General features: G+C 39.2%; 1 protein-coding gene across 1 annotated transcript in view; it reads right to left on the reverse strand.

The window, feature by feature from the left end:
• Nucleotides 1-3,737: 3,737 nt before the first annotated feature.
• The window catches only part of LOC132815316 (lethal(3)malignant brain tumor-like protein 4), a 251,003-nt gene continuing 237,003 nt past the window's right edge, over nt 3,738-17,737 (reverse strand). Inside the window, exons 19-20 of the mRNA XM_060824166.1 lie at nt 10,401-10,463; nt 3,738-3,872 (exon numbers count right to left, since the gene is read on the reverse strand). Of these exons, the coding sequence (XP_060680149.1) occupies nt 3,738-3,872; nt 10,401-10,463 (198 nt within the window). The remainder of the gene's footprint in view (nt 3,873-10,400; nt 10,464-17,737) is intronic.

Consider the following 17,737-nt stretch of genomic DNA (forward strand, 5'->3'; position numbering starts at 1 on the left):
CGTGGGGGCGGAGACACCTGAGGCGTGGTCGTGCAGGTTAGTGATGTCAGTGGGGGTGGAAGTGGCTGCGGCGACGGCAACCGAAGGGGCGGAAATGGTTGTGGCGACGAAAGAACCGTTGTCATTCCCGGTAGCCATGGGGGTCGCGAGTCCGTCGGCGATCGTGGAAGCGGTTGTCTGTGCGGCGATCGCCGGGGCGGTTGTTTGGGCGGCGATCGCGGAGGCTCCGAAGTCGGTGGGGGCGAAAGTGACGTCACGGTCGACGGCGGCCGTTGGTGCCACGGGCGCTGTAGCGGCCACATGTGGAATGGCGTCCGACAGGCCGATAGAAGATTCTGGAACAGTTGAGGAACCACAAGTGTGGGGGTAAGTACATGAAAGTTTTCGGTACTTACTGTCTTTAATTTCTGATATGGCTAGGAAGAACTGTTTGTTTAGTGTGTGGATTCTTCTGTAGATGAAAAACAGTAGAGGTCCTTTGCAGGTCTGTGAGTGTGTTGTCCTGAGCTGGGGGGTGTGGACCTGACAAGGGAGTTATTCATTGTTTCACAACATAAAGCATGGACACTTGGTTGAAGTGCCAAATGGTGGTGCTCTAGCATGAGTCAGCACTTTGAGGAGAAGATATGCAAGAAAAGATTTAAATACCACCTATCTTCTCGAGGTTTCTCAGTAGAATCTCAGGCGGAACAGCTTCAACAGCTGTTTGTCATTTCACTGATGATTTCCCTGGTGACCTCTCAAAGTAATGGAAGAAGACTAGAACAACTCAGTGGAATCTGGGGTTGAAATCTTTGTTTGCGTAGATACATGAACTGAACTCCGATACATTGCATATTGATTCCATTGAACTATCCTTGTGTTTTGATGATCAGTTGAAGCTAGTAAATGATGAAAGGAGATAAGAGCATCGTAGCAAGTCTGAACATAACAGAACTTTATTTTAAAAATTTGCAAGCTCACTTTGAGAAAACATCACAGTTAAAAATAGTATCCAATTGAAGGTAACGTACAGCATGCCAGAATATAATAAATTATTTTTAAGCATTCCCTGTAACACAGTTATCTTCATCAATAATGTATTGTCAACATTTAAGTGTAATTTACAAACACTGTATTACAAATATAACAAACTCTTTCCATGAACTGAGAAGTTTTGGACTTACTCGTACACTACACGTATTAAAATGTATGGCTCTGTGTTCACTGGGAAAAATTTGATTTATTAATAGCAATTTTATTCAACAACAGTATAAAAGGCATTCAATGCCATTTTTCCATCTCCTACTAACCATGAATTTGAAACATTTGAGGTTTCTTTGTTGAAGCCTTTATTGTCAGCACCAATACTGAAGGGTAATATATAGTGACTGGTGATGTTAAAGCAGAAGTATTCTAATGTTATTACATCAACTATATATTAAATAAACTTTTCAAAGATGTTCTCTGTCACTAACAAAAAAACTCCACAGGTGTAAACTCTAGCAACAATTACTTTGTATTTGTAAGTGGTGTTTATTGATTTAAGTAGCAGATCTATTATTTGACTTCTATATTCATCCCATTTCCTGATGTAGCTAAAAAGTAAGAATTGTCTCAAATCCCACAAACTTTTAAAAATTATTCTTCAAGTTGCCAAATTCCACAACAAATGTCAAGGCACAAATTCTGAGTTAGAGAAATAACTTTCTGTTCTAGATGATGCAACAGCAGAAAACTTACAAAACCTTTTTATTAAGAATCACACCCTTTTTTTAAAAAAAAAGAAAAACATTAAAAATGAATTTTCCACAAAAATAGATGCTACTGTTCAAACTGGTCTATTCTTTTTTACTTATTCCAACTTCTTATTTTGAAAAAGTACAAAATCAAACCTATCCATTAAGCTTCTTTTACCTCAGCTCTTTCATGAAGTCCTACTTAGTTCTGGGTAATTTAAACAAAAATGACAATGTTGGTTGTGTTATACATCATGAGCTATTAACAAATAAAAACTGAGGCTAGCTGAAGGAGAGGTTGTGTAGTTGATTTGTGATCTAGAAAACCACAAATATACCAGAGTTTTGTATGCACCATATTGCATTCCTGCTCTAAGATTTTTTGTTTTAAATTACTGTTCCATCTTGGTAAGATAATTTTCAGTTTATAATACCATTAATTTTAATAATAAACAGACCCTAACCCATATAGACAATGTGTACATTACTTATACAATACATAATAAAACACCATGTACATAAGAAAACCTTTTTAAAGGTAAAGTACAACATTTTGGATCAGATTGTGCAAACATAAGTAACAAACATCAACTGCAATGTACTCTTAATTACACTAAAAACAGTATACAAGTAGCAAAGCTCTACAACTTGATAATACAAATCAAAATGTAACCACTGCAAAAAAGCAAGCAACATGCTAGTGTAGTATGTTTCCATACCTTCAAAATACAAGTCCCTAAAACAAAATCCACTTTTTATTGATTCACGGCTTATTTGGAGCACCTATTATTTACAAAACTGGTGCACTTTGTTCCTTGAGGACAAGCTTTCAATACTTTAGGAATTCTTCACAGAAAGATTATGAAAACAATGATAAAGCTCCATGCAACAGTAGAGAACAGCAGAGGTTCAGAATATATGAATGTTGTGGTATATACACAGAGTCTCTGCAATATTGCTTTCTTCTACAGATATGAATTGGAGGTGTAAGGAGGATGCAAGCTGCTGTTCTACTGAAAATTATTTGTATCACACAGACAATATGTGTGATTAAGCAGTTAATTCTTGCATTATCTTGTCAGGTTGATTTATTAGACAATGCATTCAACAGCATTTTGCTGTATTTTTGGTTTGTGCATAATTCACAGTTATGTTTGAAGTCAAGATTTTAAATTGTGTTTGTGTATGTGGAAAAGAATGGCTTGCATATATATTGCAGAAGAGGTTGCAAGATTTTTTTGCACTATTCTGTTAACGTGACTGCTCCTTGTTTTCTACTAGAAAGACATGTCACTGTGTAAACTGGCCCATTGTTAATATGGAAGGCTAATGTGCTCATCTAACAGCAAATTTCTGTATCCTTCCTCATTTGATCATATGTAGCAGCACACTGCAAAAAGATTTGACCTCAAAATATGAACTGTGGAATAATCCATTATATTTGCAAATGTATTTCACCACCTAAACATATCCAAAGATGAAGGTAATAAAGGTAATTGAAAAACCTATAGGAGTTGTATCATATTTCAATACATATTCTAAAATGATTAACATTGTGCTCTGTTTGCAGATTATGTCCTGCCTTGTTTTAAGCTCTGGGTAACATCCATATGTTAACACTGTTAAAGTGCATAATTTCATTTTATATTTTAAACCTGCTTTCTCACAGGTAGACAACTACTTTTGCCCAACTGTATTTTAAAATTATTTATGTTTAAGATTGTAATTTAATCTGAATTGTATGTGAAATGTCTACACATCTACTGTACAAATGAAACTTGCAAATGTATCTTCTACTACTACGGCTTAATGATTTCACCATATCTTATTGGCAAGCACTTGTAACTAAAAAGTCTTTTAATTCAACAATGTCTTCGAATATCTGCATATACCCTGTTAATCTTGCTGATAAATTATATACAGTTTAATGTGCCACTCATTACGAGGTGAATCATTGTATTATTCATTGGCAGAAATGAATAGCATCACTTAACTACTGCCCTTTTTAATCCGCAAAGTTTATTCCAAATTATCTTCAGAATTTTTAAACATCAGAATGGAATTGTAAATCTTCAGGGCTGGACCCAACTTGATGCTCATGATCTTAACTATGTCCACCTGTGTCAGCAAAAGAAATGCTTCTCCATCAATCTGCTGTAAAACAAAACAAATGGTCCTGGTGAAAACAATTTATGTACTTTAACTAAAAGAAAGATAAATTCATTATCTATCTTGACAATGTTTGAACTATTATTTGTAAATATATCTTTAAAAGCCACATCTAATAACTACAAATAAATTACTTATAGAGGGACATTTTTGGTCTCCTGTTATGTGATGTGAGTTTGTACTATTGAAATCCTGCTGAAGGGCAATTTTCCTAACTAATACAAGTCTGGAAGAGTCAGCAGCAGATATTCCCAGTGCAGTCATGTTCAAGACTTGTGCATTATTAGTTGCATGATAGGTCAATTTCTGAACCCTATGCTTGTGTCACTGGATTGAAGCAAATAAACATTGTTTGTGAACTACATGTGTGGAAAAACATGATGGAAGAATGTTGGTAGTATTCTGCTAGCATAGCTGTGCCTTGGTTATGTGCATTGGAATTCTATTACCAGAAAGAGGAGATGCTCTTTGTAATGCTTACTATCAACAGTAAGCATAAATTTACTCATCTAATGGCACATTTCTGAAATGTTGGTCATAATCGTATGGAATAGTAAGATGTGCAAAAATTATCTAAATATTCAAATTATGGAATCAATAATCAACCATATTTGCAAAAGCAAATTTTATTACTTAAACATATCTGAAGTATGCTTACAGCTGGAATTAAAACTTTGATGAAATTGTAGCTTTTTTCAAAATATTCGTTCTCCAAAGTGGTGGTTAAATTATTGTGCTTTGTTTGCAGATTATCTCCTGCCATGCTCTAAGCTCTCTAGAAGCATCTGCTGCTGACTCTTCCAGACTTTCTTTTGGTTAGGCAAATTTCCCTCAATAGGATTTCAATAATACTAACTTGCGTCACTAGCACACTTGCATCCCACGATTTCTCAAGGTCAGCCAACTTAAGTGTGATTATGAGCCTCCTGTGCAGATATGACCAGGTCTTGCAAGCTGGAATATCAAGTGCAGGAATTCTTAAAGGGCTATTTATGCCACCTAAAATAGAACACTATGCAATGTGGAACTTGAAAATCAGCCCTGTTGCAATGCAGAAAATAAATAATATCATAGGATAGGACACTTTTAAGAGATTACTTGTGAATAATCAGTAAGAAAGCTGCCTTACTTGGAGCTGAAGCCACTCCTAAGATCTGCCCACAGTGTGTTTGGAAGGTGACAGTATGTGTGCAATCTCCAGAATTTTTAAGAACAAACCTGCGTAAGTTTAAAAATGTCAGGAATAACTCCAAGATGTAAAGATCTAGCATTTGCCTGTGCCAAGCAAGCATGTCACAAACTTTATTCCCAATTTAAGTACAATTTCACTAACACCACATGTAAAAACCTCTGGAAGCTTTCAGGGCTTTTACAAAGTCACAAGCATTGTCATAGAACAGACTTTGCAAACACTACTGAGTTCTACAATTCCTGTTGCACAGAAATCCTGCAAAGTATGTTCACAGAGCATGTGTCCAAAAAAAAGGCATCTCATTAACTTTCACAAGTTGAACTGGAGGGTAAACACTTGCCTGCCACTGTATCCCATCTGCAAAATTCCATCCCGCTTTAGATGATACTATTTCACCGACATGAGAAACAACTTTCCAATGGAGTGTGTTGCAATTTCTGATCTTTACCTCCATTGTAGCATACTTGGAAAAATCTTCCTATTATTGGAGTAAGTTGTAAAGGCAAAAGTGAGGACTGCAGATGCTGGAAACCAGAGTTTAGATCAGAGTGATGCTGGAAAAGCACAACAGGTCAGGCACCATCCGAGGAGCAGGAAAACTGATGTTTCAGGCAAAAGCCCTCCATCAGACTTCCTGATGAAGGGCTTTTGCCCGAAACATCAATTTTCCTGTTTTTTGTAAGTTGTATAGGCACTGAGTTCAATGTGTTTATACAGGCCATTTACTTTAGCATATTATTGGAGGTCCACAGATCCCCCCCCCCCTTCATTCTTCACTTAGTCTTTTCTGTGTTACTCGTGAGGTCCATCAGAAAGTCACCAAAGTGACCTTTACTTGTGCAGATATTGATGGTAATTTTCCTGTTAGCTTTGAGAGATATTTGCTAAAGGTGTGTATCCTTTCTCGGAGAAGTGCTAATAAGTCATTTCATGTGACCATATGACATTAGAACGGAACTAATCCATTAGGTCTCTGCCATTCAGAGAAATTATGGTTGATCTGCTAATCCTCAACTCCACTTTCCTTGATAGCCCTCGATTTCTTTCCTAATTAAAAACCGTTTTCTATCAACCTTGAATCTACTTATTGACGCAGCCTCAACAGCCTTCTGTGGTAAAGAATTCCATAGAATTACTACCCTCTGAGAAGAAATTCCTCTAAATTAATTTAAGAAGTTTACAGACTACAAAAAGAATTCGATTAGGTCTCGTTTTTCCTATTCAATGTATTGCTGGGTAATTAAACCCATATACTAAAATTATTCTTCATTGGGTTTTTATCATCATGGATGCAGAAGTCAATGAACTTTCCAGACTCAATCATTTCTTAAGTAAAACCAAACGTATAACTGAAGTCTAATCATCTCTCAAAAATTTCCATTTTATATTATGCACATTAAACAGTTAACCATCATATTATCATGAAAACACACTGAATTACTTTGAGCAATACATAATTGTTTTTACAAATAATTAAGGTAAGTGGGAAGCAGCCTGTGGTGATTTTAGTTTCATTTGCATTTTTATTTACTTTTGTAAAGGCATGGAAGGGCACAGTTCTAGTGGGTGCTCTTCGGTATGTTGCTTAAATGGGGATCATTCGTATGTGCACCTTTCTAGTGAGTAATGGCACTCACTTGATTACTGAGGCCATTCAGCAACTATCTCACAATAAAGAATGGTAACCAATGTCCAACTAATGTCCTTTCACTGTGGTCAGGCTAACTTCTACCAAGGTCTTGATTATGTTCAGTAGGGACCATGGACTGAACTTGGATCTGTTCCTAATCTGTATGGTTGCTTAAACACACTGAAGTAATTTTGTCTTGTAGACTACATAGTAACATGGTTAAAACAAATAGGCCACAGATTCAAGCCTGATAACTGCGCATGACTCATTTTCTGTTCTGTCCAAGAAAATAAAAGCATTCCAAGCTTCTAAATATAGAAGCTTTAGGAAAGAAAGCAGAAAGACAGAACTGAAATGAATAGGAGGAGGTGTGTTAATATAAGTTATATTACCATTACCGGAAGTAACTATTACCATTACCCTTTGTACAACAACTCTGCAGAATATACTGACCATCCATTAGAGAATTCTAATAGAAGAAAATCTGGAGTTTCAACCACTGGTGGACAATCTGCCAGATGCCAGCTTACTGTATAAAGGGAAGTGAAATTAATTGGTCACTGAAGGTGACTTCAGTATTTTTAATGGGATATAGAATGATTGTTGGATGGCTATCATGTTCTACTGAATACTATATTAGTTATCTTACTATACAGGCATGAAATGTAGTTACATTTTAGAAGAAGAAGAAAATTGCTTTGAAATGAGAAATTTTGGGCAAAAAACAATATTAACTTTTTGGTATTTGGAAAGTCTACTTCTGTTTACCAAATTCCTAATCCATTGCCATGTCTAATGCCACAAACCATAATGGACTTAAAGTTAAATCACATGCTAAATCCGGTGATCTTAATTGCACGAGGCATTTGTATATTAACACACCTCTTTCTATTCATTTCAGTTCTGTCTTTTTGCTTTCTTTCCAAAAGCTTCTATATTTCCTTCCATAAATGAGTGCACTAAACCACTGTTAATACATTCTGAATAACTTCTGAACATGTGGCATCATAACAGCTCAAAGTATACTGACTCAGAAAATCCATGTTAGAACATATACATCCCAGTCCAAACTTGTACTTAGGAAGCAGATTGTCATTGTCTCAACTGGATAGAAGTCAGGTAACTGAAGGTCACTTTGACAAAGTATCAAATGCTGCCATGATTTTCTGATATTCGCTTCTGATATTAATTGCGGCATGTGGTGATTTGTAAAATCTATCTATTTCTTAATTAAAAGATCAGAGACTTTCTCTATTTTGTAATCATACATTTAAATTTTTGAGCACTGAGAACTTTTTTAGTTCCTTCATTTAGATTTCCAAATGTTGTTTCCACTGGTTTAAGCCTCAGTATTATAGTGATGTGATGTAATTTGATTACCAATTGCAAACACTGCTTAAAGTGAAAGTGCAATTAGAAAAACAGTCACATATTAAAAAGACATACTCTTTTTTAACTTCCTGATCTTTCATGAATCACAAAGAGTCCCAGAGGAATGGAAAATGGAAAGTGGAAAACACCCCTGTTTAAGAAAGGAGGGAGACAAAAAAAAACCACAGATGCTGGAATCCAAAGTAGGCAGACAGGGGCTGGAAGAACACAGCAAGCCAGGCAGCATCAGGGGGTGGAGAAGTTGACGTTTCGGGTGTAACCCTTCTTCAGGATTGAGGGTGAGTGTAGGGGGAGCTGCAGATAAAGGGAGTGGTGGGAGCAGGGTAGTGAAATGGGGATAGGCAAAGACAGGTAGAAGGTATGACCTGGTTGGCCAATGGGTAGAATGAATCCGGTTGGTGGCAGGGAGCAGTGGAAGGGAGTGGGAGGGGGAGGGGCTGGGAGGGGAGGTTATTTGAAATTGGGAGGTCAAAAACATTAAGTTCTCCAATTTCAAATTGGAAATTCATTCCTCCCATTGACCAACCATCACCTATTGACTTCACCACCTTGCCCTCGCCACACCTCCCTTTATCTGCAGCTTCCCCCTATACCCAACCCCAGTCCTGAAGAAGGGTTACACCCGAAACATCGACTTCTCCACCTCCTGTTCCTGCCTGGCTTGCTCTATTCTTCCAGCCTCCTGTCTGTCGACTAATAAAGCAGAAGACAGAAAACTATAGGCTGGTTAGCCTGACCTCTATTGTTGGTAAGATTTGAGAGTTCATTATTAAGGCAAGATTGTGGAGTACTTGCAAGTGCATGGTAAAATAGGGCTGACTCAGCATGGGTTTGTCAAGGGGAGGTCATGCCTGATAGATCTCTTTGAATTTGATGATGAAGGAAAGAGCAAGTTAGACAAAGGAGTGCCAGTGGACAGGATCGATTTGGATTTCCAGAAGGCATTTGACAAGGTGCCACAAAGGAAGCTACTAAATAAGAGCCCATGGTGTTGGGGGCAAGATACTGGCATGCAAAGAGGATTGGCTGATTGGCAAAAGGGAGAGAGTGGGAATAAAAGGTTCTTTTTCAGTGACTTGTTGAATTCTGCTGGGTCTTTTTGGGACCATAACTATTCACATTAAATGTTAATGATCTGTAAGAAGGAACTGAAAGCAATATTGCTAAGTTTGCAGATGACACAGAGATAGATGGAGGGACTGGCAGTGTTGAGAAGCCAGAGACTTAGAATGGCTAGGATAGTGGGCAAAGCAGCAGATTTAAAATAACTTGGGAAAATGTGAGATTATGCACTTTGGTAGGAAGGATAGAGGTGCAGACTATTTTCAAAACGGGGAAAGGTTTTGGAAATATGAAACACAAGGGGACTTGAGAGTCCTGGTTTAGGATTCTCTTCAGGTTATCATACAGGTTCAGTTGGCAGTTAGGAAAGAAAATACAATGTTTGCATTTCAAGAGGACTAGAATACAAGTGCAGAAATGTACTCCTAAAGCTGTTTAAGGGTCTGGTCAGACCGCATTTGGAAAATTGCAAGCAGTTTTGAGCCTCGTATTGAAGGAAGGATGTGCTGGCTTTGGTGGGGGGTCCAGAGAAGGTTTACAAGAATGATTCTGGGAATAAAGGTCTATTCATAAGAGGATCCCTTCACCCCTGAAATAATTCTTGTAAATCTCCTCTGGACCCCCTCCAAGGCTAGCGCATTCTTTCTTAGATACTGAGGCGGGGATTGGGAACCTGATTGAAATAATAGAATACTGAGAGATTGAATAGACCATATGTGGAGAAGATGTTTGCACTAGTAGGAGAGACTAAGATCAAGGGGCACAGCCTCAGAACAAAGGGATGACGCTTCAGAACTGAGATGAAGAGGAATTTCTTCAGCCAAAGGTAGTTAATTTGTGGATCACATTGCCACAGAGGGCTATGGAGGCCAAATATTTGAGTGTACTTAATACATAGATAGCTAGGTTCTTGATTTACAAGGGGATGAAGAATTATGGGGAGAAGGCAGGAGAATGGGGTTGAGAAACATATCAGTGGAGCAGACTTGATGGGCTTGAATGGCTTAATTCTGCTCCTATATCCTGTGGTCATAAGGTTAACACCATTTTTTTTTTATAATTAATTCCTTACATTAGAAAGTTAAACAAAAAGGTATCATCCTGGCCCATGCTGGAACTTTGCTTCAGAATGTTACAATAGCTATGCCTGCTCAATGTACTATATTCTGATCCAATAATTGTTAGATGATTTATATTTAGTGATACTCCAAGAGATGGGGGTTACTTTGTTTCTTACCTCTTCCTTAAAGATTTTTGCCTGTTCCTCACAACCAGGGAGTGTCTGAACAAAGTTTGCGACCTGAAATAACAATAAAGAACCAATTTTGAGATACATGATAGAGATTGGTTTTATATAGCACCGTTCAATGTGCCACAGAAGACTTAGAGTCAGTTTGGTAGACTGGTTAGCAAGATTAGATCACATGGAATACAGGAAGAAATAGACATTTGGATACGGAATTGGCTCAGAGGTAGAAGACAGAGGGTGGTGATGGAGGGTTGCTTTTCATACTGGAGACCAATCCACAAGGATTGGCGCTGGGACCACTGCTTTTAGTCATTTAAATAAATGATTTGGATGTGAACGTAAGAGGAATGGTTAGTAAGTTTGCAGATGTCACCAAAATTGGAGGTGTAGTGAAGAACGTTACCTGTGAGTACAACGGGATCTTGATCAGATGGGCCAATGGGCTGAGGAGTAGCAGATGGAGTTTAATTTTGATAAGTGTGAGGTGCTACATTTTGGAAAGGCAAATCAGGACAGGATCTGTACACTTAATGGTAAGGTCCTAGGGAATGTTACTGAACAAAGAGGCCCTGGAGTGTGACTTCATACTTCCTTTGAAGTGGAGTCGCAGGCAGACAAGATAGTAAAGGCGGCATTTGGTATGCTTGCCTTTATTGGTCAGTGCATTGAGTATAGGAGTTGGGAGGTCATGTTGCAGTTGAACAGGACATTGGTTAGGCCACTATTGGAATATTGTGTGCAATTCTGGTCTCCCTGCTCTAGGAAGGATGTTGTGAAACTTAAAAATGTTCAGAAAAGATTTACAAGGATGTTACCAGGGTTGGAGTTTTTGAGCTATAGGGAGAGGCTGAACAGGCTGGGGCTATTTTCCCTGGAGCATCAGATGCTGAGGGGTGACCTTATAGAGGATTATGAAATCATGAGGGGCAAGGATAGGGTAAATAGACAAGATCTTTTCTCCAGGATATGGGAATCCAAAACTTGAGGGCATAGGTTTAGGGTGAGAGGGGAAAGATATAAAAGGGGCGTAAAGGGGTGACTTTTTCATGGAGAGGATGGTGCATGTATGGAATGAGCTGCCAGAGGAAGTGGTGGAGGTGGATACAATTACAAAATTTAAAAGGCATCTGGATGAGTATATGAATAGGAATGGTTTAGAGGGATATGGGCCAAATACTGGCAAATGGGACTGGATTAATTTAGGATATCTGACCTGCATGGAGGAGTTAGACCGAAGGGCTTGTTTCTAGTGTTGTACGGCTCTATGACGATAAGTACATTTAAAGTGTAGTCACTGTTGCAATCTAGAAAATGTGGCGGCCAATATATATGCAACAAAGACCCACATTGACAAGGGGCATATAATCTGTCATTTCTGAACTCTGGGAAGAAAAAGAAAGTGCTCTTCTTTCTCAAAGTCATGCCAAAGATCACTTAAACCCAACAAAGAAGGCAGGCTTGATTTACTACCTCATCCAAAAGATATACGCAATGTAAGTGCAGGATTTTCTCACTGGTGTGTCACTCTAAATTTTATGCTCAAGTGTTTATAGTGGAACGAACTGACAAACCTTCTGGTTCAGAGGCAAAGCTGACACCAAAGAACAACAGCAAACACTCTCAGGAAGATAGGAGATATGTCAGCCTTTGTCTATCCTGGTGCCAAAAAGCCAGCTTGGCAATGTGTGCAGTTAAATAGATATGGCCTTGAATATTGTGCTACCCCCACAGTTCCCATTGTTTCATAGAGAATGTGCTAAACATGGCATCAGTCTCTGTCCTAATGTACTTGTGAACTGCAGGTTGACTAATGTTGCTGATAACCCCTACTAGTTTGGAAAACACCAAAGGCAAATAAGTTTCGAGTTGTCCGATTTTAACTGATCCTCCTGTGTGCTTCGGGACCCTGACACTGGGCAAGAAAAGTAAGTTCCAAGGTCATACTTGACATCAGCAGGACCAAGTTTTGTTATTTTACTGTAGTGATCTCCTAACTGCCTACTTAATTGCTTACTGTTCGATTAAAGACAGTAGGCAGACTTCTGAAGCTGCTGAACCCATCTATTGCTATCCAAATGAAGGCAGAGAATATCAGCTCAATGACCTGTCACGGTCGGGAACTGGCTGTAAGACCTGGCTCTTAGTTGGGCCTTTAATTGTCCAAAATAGCTGCAGTGACTTGGCAGTCAGCCAATCCAGGTTGTAGTGAATATTTGGGAAAACATTAGTGTGGCAGGGCTGCATCAATGAATCCTTCTGCTATTTAACTGGAGTATTGATACCCAATTCACCAGCTGGAGGCTGGGAAATTCTAACATCTGGGATGATGGTATGGAATAATGGAAAGAGAAGTCATTGCAACTGCTCCTCTGGCTATAACGTCTAGATAAGAATGAATCAGAGTACATCGGACCCAATTTTTCAAAAAAACTCAGCACCAACAGCTGTTTTCATCAAAGTAGACAAATTGCCCAGCTAGATCTTTAAACCGACGTGGGAGAGTGAAAATCATCTTTATCTGTGTGGAAAAAAATTGGAGTTTTTTTATTATTTGTCTCAGACCAGTTTAAGTACAATTAAAAAAAAACCCATTTAAAGCTCAAGAAAACCTGGCTGTTTGACTTTTGTCCTCATGGTAGGTATACCCTTAGCAAAAAGCCTGTCGTGGTCAACTGAGGGATGGGGAAAGAAAGGAACTATTCAACCCTCCCTCATTTTGGTCATAACACAAGCTTACTAAGGATATTTGCCTTCCCTAAAAGCATGGCTCCAGTTGTGGACCTGCCAAAGGTGATTCATGTTAGTTCAAAAATGTTAACTATTAAAATACTTAGAAACCTCTGCCTATATCTTTTAAATTCACATACGAACAACATAAATCTAAAGTGCTTTATTACTAGCCTCCTACAATTATAGGATCTGCTTTGCAATGTCAGAATGTTTCAGTCAGGCCATGATGTTAATTTCATTTGGAGGCTGAGCTAAAATTTTTGCCATTTTCAAGCCAAGAAAGAAAAGTCTGTAAAAAGCAAAGAACCAGCATGCCCCACATTGCAATGGCCTCTTGGCAATTTTCTACCAGTTCTTTTTTTATAGCAGATCAGCAGAGTCCAAGGAATTCCAGTCCAAGTATCTTTTCAATTTTTAAAAACTAAAGCATCTGGTTGTCTACTGATAGCAGTTTGGCATTTGATATTAGTAGCCGGTTCACTCAAGTTTTTAACCTTCAGGCGTCAATGTTTGAATCAATAACAACTTAAATTTATCCTTTAATGTAATGAAATGTCGCAACACATTTTGCAATGAGTATTATAAAACAAAGCCACAGAAGATGATATTAGGTCAGATTACAGTCAGGTTGATCAAAGAGCTGTCTTAAAGGAGGAACAGGTGATGATGTATCGGAGGGTCTTCCAGGGCTTTGAGATCAGGAAACTAAAAGCACAACCACAAATCGTTTTAGTAATTCAAACTGGAGATACTCCAGGGGACAGAATCGGATGACAGCAGATACTTCAACAATGTTCTGGGACTGTAGGCTGTAACTGAAGTTGAATAGTGTGCTCCTGGAGGGATTTCTAAACAAGAATGTGGATTTTAAAATTAAGACACGTGTTCACCAGCATCCTGTCGTAGAGGTCAACAAAATCAGAGATGACAGGGGATGGGAATTGCTAAGAGTTAAAACACGGCCAGAAGTTTTGGATGACTTCCAGTTTACAGACAATAGTTTATGGAAGACTAACTAGGAGTGGATTAGATTAGTTGTGTTGAGAGTTAATAAATGCATAATTGAGAGTTTTATCAGCAAATGACCTAAAGGTGAAGGTGGGTAATGTTATGATGGTGGAAATAAGTGGGTTTAGTGATGGCTTGAGTGTGAGATCAGTCATTTATCTGGGATCAACTGTGACACCAGAATTGTGAAACTTAATAAATTCCCAGAAAGAGGGATGTCATCGGTGGCTAGGAAATGGAATTTGGAAGAAGTATTGAAAATGGATTTCATTTTCCTGATATTTAGTTGGAGGTAATGGCTGTTCAACAGATATTGGATGCCAAAGATAAGCAGCCTGGTAATTTAACAACAACAGCAGCGGCAGTGGGATGTAAAGCTGACCATTATCACTGCCTGTAAGAAGGTTAATGTCTAACTTTGGATCATGCTACTGAAGCTAAGATGTAGATTGGATTCTTGTGGGACAGTACAGTAAACAGCACTGGGAAGGAAGTTATACTCTGGATACAATTAGACAGACAAGAATGGAACCAGGTGACTGCTGCCCTGCCCAGTGAATGATGGTGGAGAGGTATTTGAGGGGTAAGTCTGACCGAAGCATCTATTGCTGTGCTACATGACTCTATAAATCTTTCCCCTCTCACCTTCAACCTCTGTCCTCTAGTTTTGGACTCCCCCACCCTAAGAAAAAGCCCTTGACTATCTCATCCTATCCATGCCCCTCATGTTTTTATAAACCTCTATAAAGTCATTCCTCAACCTCCGATGTTCCAGGGTAAAAAACCCCAGTCTATTCAAACTTTCCCTTTAACTCAAACCCTCCAATCCAAGTAGCATCCTTATAAATCTTTTCTGCACCTTCTCAAATTTAACAGCATCCTTCCTGGAGAAAATGACGACTGCAGATGCTGGAGAGAGTCAAAAAGTGTGGCGCTAGAAAAACACAGCAGGTAAGGCAGCATCCAAGGAGCAGGAGAATCAACATTTTGAGCATAAGCTTTTCCTGATGAAGAGACATTCCTGATAAAGAGCGTATGCTTGAAACGTCGACTCTCCTCCTTTCGGATACTACCAGACTGGCTGTGCTTTTCCAGCACCACACATTTTGAATCCTTTCTATAGAAGGGCAACCAGAATTGTATGCAGTATTCTAAATGTGGCTTCACCAATGCCCTGGGCAGCAGCAATATGACATCCTAACATCCCATACTCAATGTTCTGACCAACGGAGGCAAGCATGTCAAATGCCTTTTTCACCCTGTCTGCCCGCAACTCCACTTTAATATTGTCCCATCAATTTACACTCAATCATCAATGATGGAAGATGTTGTTAACATTTTAAACAGCAATAAGTTGCTCACTGATGCTGGGTTTGGGTTCCACTGGGTCACTCAACTCCTGCCTTATGACAGCCTTGGGCTAAGAATGGACAAAACAGCTTGATTCAAGAGGTGAGTTGAGAATAAAACCAAGGTGTCCTAGCAAAATTGGAGTCAAAGAGAATCATAGATAAGTCTCCACTCTTTAGACCATGCCTCCTATAATGAAGGATGGTGTGCTTGGCCACTTATTTCAATCCCAGGATATTTCTGCAGGAATTCGTCAGAATAGTGTCTTGGGCAAACAGCTGTTTCGTCAAAATCCTTCCTCCATCATACGATCAGATACAAGTTACAGATGCTCATCAGATACTGAAGCAATCTATGTTCGTATGCAGTAAAACCTGGACAACTTTCAGAGTTGAAGAGTGTGGTGCTGGAAAGGCACAGCCAGTCAGGCAGCACCCAAGCAGCAGGAGAATCAATGTTTCAGGCATATGCCCTTCAGCAGGAATTCCACACTCTTCGACTCTGATCTCCAGCATCTGCAGTTCTTACTTTCTCCCTGGACAGCAGAAAATAATGTTTGCCCATCACAAGTGGCAAGGGAAGAACTATCTGCAGTAACAAAGAATCTAATAATCTCTTTCCTTAACATTCAACAACACAAGCATTTCTTAAACCACCACCACCACCACCTCCCCCCCCCGCCCCCACCACCATCAGCATTCTAGTGTTACTAATTACCTGAAATTTAATGTGACCAGTCATATAAGAGTTGTAGTCAAAGAAAGTATTGGAAAATGTGACCCTCACATCCATGAACTAATATTAACAATAGTTAATATTAATTAAAAGATTCCAGGCAGCAGTGGGAGTAGCCTTGATATTGTCACCATCGTTCTGCTCCTCAGGTTCATCCACAGATTATGTCTGCTCTGCACCTTGTCCCTACTGTAGCTTCAGTCCTCATAGCACATCACGATGTGACCTTCCTGGACATCTTGGTCATCTTGGTTAGTATGTGCTGAATGGTATCTTTGATCTATCTAGGAATCTGATAAGTACCTTGAGTATGCCAAACACTTGGTCAATGATACATCTTTCACCTGACTGTCTAAGAAGCTGCAGATCGCTGTCACCAATGGAAGCAACTTTATGATCCCTGTGCTCTGCCTGTATACCCTGATTTACAGGTGCCGCCCCCTACCCCAATGTCAACAGTAAGCTGTTACTGTCAGTACTGATTGGATTGCTTTTCATCTGAGGTCCAACCCAAGGCACATAAAGCATTGTCCAGCGTGACCTGATTCACAAAGAGTGGTAAGTAAACTTTCAGCAAAAGAACTCGGAACAAACCCTCTTTCATGAGTAAGTTAGAAAGCAGCTATGAACACTGAGTGCCTATTGGTATCTGAAAGATTTTTAGGCAACTTTGTTAATTGTCTTTGTATGCTCAGTTTGACTTCAATGATGAGTTTCATGAAGCTCAGGAAATCCACTGGAAACGCCATTTACTTTGCAGGGATTGCAGGCAATCAGTTTAACCCTCTTGAATTGATCAACTACTTTGCTGGGTGAGAGAAGGTTTTCAAAAGTATTTGCATTTTGCAAACCAGAACATCTTACCCACAGCTAATCTCAGTACTCCTCCATATTAATAATCTCATCCAAGTCACTGGGGACAACTGGAGGATGAGGAATTCATTCTAAGACAATTTTCATTTCAATATTTACCACTGTTTTCCTTCCGTATTACCACCTACCATGTGCTGGCTCAGCAAGTGACGGATAGTAGCAAATCCACCAGGACTTCAGGCATCATTTGCCTGTGGCAGGTGAAGAACAAGCAAGCGCTGGCAGTCCAAGTAAGGGAGAATCCCAAGGGAAATCATAATTCTCATCGTCCAAAATGTCCATGCATTTCCTCTGCAATTATATCCAGGAGTATAACTTGTAGCATCAGAAATCTTATATAGAGTTTCTATTGGCCAAAGATATGTTTGAGAGGATGTCACTGTCTTCTGATATATTCAGTAACATATCTGCCTTAACTGTCATTCCTGGTCCTTGCATGTATATATGGCAAATATTTACAGTAGGAGAAAGTGAGGACTGCAGATGCTGGAGATCAGAGCTGAAAATGTGTTACTGGAAAAGCACAGCAGGTTGGGCAGCATCCAAGGAGCAGGAGAATCGATGTTTCAGGCATGAGCCCTTCTTCAGGAATGAGGAAAGTGTGCCAAGCGGGCTAAGATAAAAGGTAG

The sequence above is a fragment of the Hemiscyllium ocellatum genome, chromosome 4 (assembly GCF_020745735.1).
Source record: "Hemiscyllium ocellatum isolate sHemOce1 chromosome 4, sHemOce1.pat.X.cur, whole genome shotgun sequence".
Taxonomy (NCBI): domain Eukaryota; kingdom Metazoa; phylum Chordata; class Chondrichthyes; order Orectolobiformes; family Hemiscylliidae; genus Hemiscyllium; species Hemiscyllium ocellatum.